Consider the following 6,863-nt stretch of genomic DNA (forward strand, 5'->3'; position numbering starts at 1 on the left):
CCAGGGAGCCACTGTTGCCATCCCTGGTCTCTGAGCTGCCCCCCCCTCGCCCCAAAGAGAGGGGCCTCCCAGAGCTTATCTGCAGAGCTTATAACCAGGACTGCTGCAATAAACAGGTGCGCAAGCCTTGGGGAGGCAGAGACACAAGAGGGCATCAGAAGAGGGAGGGAAAGAAAGAGGAACAGAGGCCAGTGTTGCCCGCAGCATCCTTGACCATCATTCAAGGCACCCCAGGTTGCCATAGCACACTGGTTAGAAACCACTGGCATATGCTTTACTCTGCATGATGAGTTGCACTTGCCAAAATTCTCACTTTGGCATCTCTGGTAGTATCCTGGTTTTCTTTGTATTTGGTTACCCCGTGCCTGCATAGGCTACAGGATGCAGTCACTAATGATTTAAGAGTCCCTGGTACATCTGATATTGTCTTCATCATTAAGTATTGCTTTCTGTTGGAATAGTAGCCAAACTCCTGTTCAGGAGTCGTGGGTGGCACTTATTTGAGATCTTTGGACAAGGGCCAGGATACAAATATAACTAATAAATAAGTTATTTTGACTCTCAGATCATTAAGGAACAGATAGCCTTTTCTTTTTCTTATGCTTTCATGTGGAAACTTCAAGAGATTTTCAGACTGGGGACTATTTCAGACAGGTGTATCCCCATGTGAGAATGAGGCACCAAAGCTACCTACCATTTTTAGCCACCCCAAATATCAGTTTGTGATGTTCAGTTGGTTGAAGTATTTTATGAAAGCCACTTCAATCCTAGCTGAACTTGGGATCTGGCTAACGAGAGCTTATTATGCAATCAATTTGTTAGGGTCTACAATCCCTTTTTGTAATCTTTCCTACAGCTCCTGTCCCTTGAAAATACGTCTGCCTCTCATTCTGCTGCCCTCAATGGCATCCAAAATATGCCTCCACCTGAGGCAGCCACTTGAGGTGTGCTACATGCGGGTGGTGCTGTGGTCTAAACCACTGAGCGTAGGGCTTGCCGATCGGAAGGTCGGCAGGAAGGTAAACGGCATTTCCATGCGCTGCTCTGGCTCGCCAGAAGCGGCTTAGTCATGCTGGCCACATGACCCAGAAGCTGTCTGCGGACAAACGCTGGCTCCCTTGGCCTATAGAGCGAGATGAGCGCGCAACCCCTGAGTCGTCCGCAACTGGACCTAATGGTCAGGGGTCCTTTACCTTTAGGGTTGCCTCTGCACAGTTGCAGTTTTCAAAATTTAAGCTTAGCACATTCTTATCCGGCTGTATCGTCACTGTAAATAATAACATACCTGTGTTTTCCCTCAGGCTGCTAGAAACTGCTTAGTGAATGAATCAGGGGTGGTGAAAGTGTCTGACTTCGGAATGACAAGGTACCTGGAATTTAAGTGGAACTGATGCGTTTTGCATGGGCAAGTGTGAAAATTACAAGGGGACTGGAATTTGTACCTGGACTGAGCCTGCATAAGCCAAATGCTGCTTTGAAAGGGACTTCTGAAGACTCCTGGGGGCGGGGGGAGGGATCAGATGATGTCATTGTGATTGGTGGATTCAGAAGTCTTTCCACTCATAAATGGAGGCCTTCAGCAGCTGCATACCTGAAACTGCAAAAAAAAAAAAAAACCCAAAGAGTTGCGGTTGTCAAATTCCTGACAGCTCCTAATACATGTGACCAATAAATGCGGGGACAAGTACAGATTACAAGTTGTTGCCGGTTTAAATATTAGTTCCATAGTTAATACTTTCAAATGATGTTTGTGAAGCTTACAAGTAGCCACTAGATGGAGGTGTGAACACTTACCGTATTTTTCGCTCTATAGGACAGACTTTTTCCCCTCCAAAAATTAAGGGGAAATGTGTGTGCGTCTTATGGAGCGAATGCAGGCTCCTTGGCTTCAGCAATAGCAATGCGAAGCCTCCGAAGGGCAGAGGGAGCGCTCCCTCCGTGCTCCGGAGGCTTCGCGTTGCTTTCACTGAAGCCTGGAGAGCAAGAGGGGTTGGTGCGCACCGACCCCTCTCACTCTCCAGGCTTAAGGGATAGCCGCCGGAGGCTTTGGGTTCCTTTTGCTGAAGCCGGGAGAGCAAGACTCTCCTGGCTTCAGCAGAGAGAGCTGCGCAGCGCCCCTTTCAGCCAAGCGGGAGGAGAAATGGAAGGGGCTCCATTTCTCCTGCCGCTTCGCTGAAGGGGCGCTGAGCAGAGAGGGGGAGAATTTTTTTTTCTTGTTCTCCCCCTCTAAAACAAGGTGCGTCCTATGGTCGGGTGCGTCCTATAGAGTGAAAAATATGGTACCTCTTGATGGGCTTCTAGGGCTGGTTTCAGACTGGAGGAATCATATAGCGTTTTCCTTTTTTAGGTATGTGCTTGATGACCAGTACACAAGCTCTTCCGGGGCCAAGTTTCCTGTGAAGTGGTGCCCCCCAGAGGTTTTCAATTATAGCAGGTTCAGCAGCAAGTCAGATGTCTGGTCTTTTGGTAAGGTGGCTATGTTTTTATTCTATTTTAAATGTAGAACTATTATTACTATTGGCTACAAACCGCCCACATAATTTGTATTTACTCTTTAAAACTGGGGTGGAGAACACTTTGGCTAGTGGGCCAGATTGTTATCTCGCCTACCCCTTGTGGACCAGGTTTGACAGGTGGGCCAAACCGGCCATTTCTCAATCACCTGACCTTATTTTTACCTTCAAGGGTCTCAGCCCCTTTCAAAGCACTCTTTGAGAGGAGTTTCTGAAGATCTGATAAGCCGAAGCATCATGTGATAGTCATGGTTGTATGAATAGGCCATCAAACCTTCTCTGAGATGTTACACATAATTCATCTCTTCAGTCCAACTAAATTTTCTCCATATGGCTTATTCTCATTCTTACTGTTCCAGTGTCAGTTCTAAATTATCTTAGAAGACTTGAGACCAGCAGGCATAAGGGACAATAAGTAACTTTAAAGGAATTATTTCCTGTTAACATATTTGCCACTACAGATACATGCATGTTCTAGTTTAGATAACATCTCTCTGGTAATCAGCCAACGGTCTTTTTGTGTCTCTTAATTTTTCAGGTGTTCTCATGTGGGAAGTATTTACTGAAGGCAAAATGCCCTTTGAGACAAACACGAACTATGAAGTAGTGACTATGGTTAGCCAAGGACACCGTCTATTTCGGCCAAAGTTAGCATCTAAGAATATTTACGATGTGATGTTGTTGTGCTGGCATGAGGTACAGTACCTTATCTTTTAGTTGTACATCTCCATGTGATCCCTGATATACAATATTTGTTGTTTAGTCATTTAGTCGTGTCCGACTCTTTGTGACCCCATGGACCAGAGCACGCCAGGCACTCCTGTCTTCCACTCCCTCCCGCAGTTTGGTCAAACTCATGCTGGTAGCTTCGAGAACACTGTCCAACCATCTTGTCCTCTGCCGTCCCCTTCTCCTTGTGCCCTCAATCTTTCCCAACATCAGGGTTTTTTCCAGGGAGTCTTCTCTTCTCATGAGGTGGCCAAAGTATTGGAGCCTCAGCTTCACGATCTGTCCTTCCAGTGAGCACTCACGGCTGATTTCCTTCAGAATGGAGAGGTTTGATCTTCTTGCAGTCCATGGGACTCTCAAGAGTCTCCTCCAGCACCATAATTCAAAAGCATCAATTCTTTGGCGATCAGCCTTCTTTATGGTCCAGCTCTCACTTCCATACATCACTACTGGGAAAACCATAGCTTTAACTATACAGACCTTTGTTGGCCAGGTGATATCTCTGCTTTTAAGATGCTGTCTAGGATATACAATATAGGAATGCTTTATACTTAACTATGAAGACAGAGAACAATCAAGGCTAAAGAACAAAGCAAAAAAAGAAGGCAGGATAGCTCAGTCGGTAAAAGCATGAGACTCTCAGGGTTGTGGGTTTGAGCCCCACATTGGGTAAAAAGATTCCTGCATTGCTGGGGGTTGGACTAGATGACCCTCGGGATCCCTTCCAACTAAAAAATCCTGATTCTATATAATTTGAAAAGAGAAATCTAGTACAGACCCAGGGTTTCTGTACACTGGAGCAAACTGGATTTGTACCGACTTGTCTCCCCATTAATGTAGGGGCATCCCGTGGTTTTCCCAGACCTTCCCCTCTTTAAATGCTATTTTCCCCCAATCATTGGAAAGTACAAAGGGGCCAGGATCAAAGAACCCTGCATTCACAGGGGGAAAGGTGAAACAGTGAAACAGGGAGGGCATCATGCTCCAGTGTGGACAAGCCTTTTGAGTGGAATTTGCAAGGTTCCTGAATTGTAAGAATGAGCAATCCCTACTTGATGGAATCACTTTGGAGGCACAAAAAATAGAAAGGGAGAAGTAATTAGAGAACCCATGACACCAAGAAGTGACTGGCCTTCTTATAGGACATTGCACCTTCGTTTTTGGGGGGGGGGGGATTGAGTAGAATTGCTTACATCAGATACATGCAAAAGATTACCCTCTGACAAAATAAAACCTTTATCGTTAAAACAAAAAAAAATTTTTTCCTTCCAGTGGCACCTTAAAGACCAACTAAGTTAGTTCTTGGTATGAGCTTTCGTGTGCATGCACACTTCTTCAGATACCTTTATCGTTGTTAGCAAATTCATCCTGATACTTCTAAAGTCTGGGCTCAGTTGGAGGATGGACTATATGATTTAGTAATAGCAGTGAAGAATGAGAAATTATTTGTTTCACTCTCTGTTCTAAAAAATAAATAAAAATCCCCATACATTTTACCCATTTATTTTCCCTCTGTAACTCGGGTTGGGCTGAAGGTCTCTAATGTTATTTTGAAAATATTTAATTTATTCATTTGCATTTGTCCCCCCCCCCAATTATTTGTGATTCATCTGAGCAGTACACCAGGTGAATTAATGGAAAGGTGATAGCAGTGGAGCAATCCTCTCTACTACTGAATTATTAGCTTTTACCTGCTTTTTTGTTGTTGTGTTAATAAAGATATTGTTTTAATCAGAGTTAAAGAATCAGCAGCTCACAATAATGCTATCTATTAATTTCTAGAAACCGGAGGGACGCCCTACATTTCAGGATTTGCTGCAGATGATTGATACCATAGCAGAGGATGCTTCCTGAAAAGGCATGAGAGGAACAAAGTTGTTCACAGTAGAGACAGCATTCTGAAAAGCCATGCTCCTGGATGTTGCTTCAAAGGGCCACACACAGAGAGAGGACAACAGTGCACTTTCCTTCTCCTTAGAAGGAAGTGTTTTACCAAGATAGCCATAGTTTGCTCAGCCATTTAAACAGTCTGTGAAGTAGACACTGATGAGGGTTGATGAGGTGGAAAACATGGTTCTTGGCTGGGGGAAGAAACAGGACGGAACCACAATTTGAGCCCTAAATTGCAGAGCAGTGACTGGATTTTATAAAAGTCTCTTCCCACTTCTATCAACCAAATGTTGAGGAGTGGCAAGGACTAGATTCTTCAGCATCAATGTTTCCAATGTTTTCCTAAAAATGCAGTGTTACATTGGCTCACCAAAGCTATAAATATTGCCGTTCGCTCATGATCTTGCAGTGCTCTTTTGTTTTGCTTCCTTTAATAGTTGGCACTGCAGCACCTCTCAGCTGTGCCACCTCAAATGAAGGACCGTGTTCTTTTAATCTTCTCACCTGGACTTTTTCTACAGAATAACTGTAGAGGCAGACCAGAAGCTAGTCCTATGACTACTGCTACTCTGGTCATTGTAGCACTTAGCGGATAGAGAACTGGTGACTGGATAGTGCGTTATATTAGCAGAGGCTGGATTCCAAATCCCTCTTCACCAATGAAACGCTTATGGGGATTGTGGGCCAATTGCTATCTTTCAACCTAACCTACCTCACAGGGTTGTTGAGAGGCCAAAGGGAGAGAGGACAAGAGATTCTCTTGAGTTTCTTAGAGGAAGGGTGGGATAAAAAAATGTAGAAGTTCTAGTGGATGACAAGCTGCTGCAATTCACCCTGAGCCTATGGATTAGGAAAATGTATTAAATAAAGAAGAAAACCTGCTTAGGGGGGACTTTGACACAGCATTCATATTTATATATATATATATATATAGTTCGCATCCTGTAAATATATACACTGCACACATGTATTTATATGAATGGGACTTTAGGTTTTCTTGAAAGATTTGAAAAGTACAACTTGTTGAATCCTTTTTATGTTGCACATGTAGTTGAACACATCGCCAAGAGCTAAAGAGTGAAGTTTCAGCGTTATTATAAACTGAAGAGTTATTGGTCAGTGTGCTGCAGTTGATAAAATGCTCTTCGCAACCCTCATAAAATACTGTACCAAAAATGTGTCTAATAAATAATATGCATATTGTTTGAAATCTTGATAAAGGCTGTGCCACTGATTTTTATTTCCAGACTTGTCTGGAATTAATTTTAACACTTTCGCATTAGGATTCCCCCAAGATGTTTCGCTGCTCTGGTCTGCCGTGCTACACAGTGTGACATTACAAGGAACATTCAAGTCTTCTGCAACTTTCTACCTCTTGGATCATGTGCTGCCTTACTAGACACCCTTAGATGCAGGAGAGAAACTGTAACTCAAAAAGGTAGGCCTCCTGACAGATTACATCAAATTATGACTCCTTGTAACCATGAGCTCCATATTATCCAAATTATATCCCCAAGGATAGCAAAATTACCTGCATGAATTCAAACAGATGACATTTGAATACTTGCTATTTTACATAATACAATGGTACCTTGGTTTTCGAGTGTCTCAGAAGCCAAACGTTTCGGAACCCGGAAGTGAATGCTTCCATTTTCGAACGTGCCTCGGAAGTCGAACGGCTTCTGAGGCACGTTCCTCAATTTTCTCAATTGAATTTGCCGACTGCTCACT

The 6,863-nt window shown here is 43.6% G+C and overlaps 1 protein-coding gene across 6 annotated transcripts in view; it reads left to right on the forward strand.

Annotated features, from left to right (window-relative positions):
- The window catches only part of TEC (tec protein tyrosine kinase), an 80,309-nt gene extending 73,957 nt beyond the window's left edge, over positions 1–6,352 (forward strand). For all 6 annotated transcript variants that reach the window (XM_083630411.1, XM_083630413.1, XM_083630410.1 and 3 more), the window contains 4 exons: positions 1,302–1,366; positions 2,348–2,466; positions 3,052–3,209; positions 5,025–6,352. In XM_083630411.1, coding sequence (XP_083486537.1) covers positions 1,302–1,366; positions 2,348–2,466; positions 3,052–3,209; positions 5,025–5,096 — 414 coding nt within the window. In that variant the 3' untranslated portion in view covers positions 5,097–6,352. The remainder of the gene's footprint in view (positions 1–1,301; positions 1,367–2,347; positions 2,467–3,051; positions 3,210–5,024) is intronic.
- Positions 6,353–6,863: the final 511 nt, after the last annotated feature.

The sequence above is a fragment of the Podarcis filfolensis genome, assembly GCF_964270895.1.
Source record: "Podarcis filfolensis genome assembly, chromosome: 9".
In the NCBI taxonomy this organism is placed as follows: Eukaryota; Metazoa; Chordata; class Lepidosauria; order Squamata; family Lacertidae; genus Podarcis; species Podarcis filfolensis.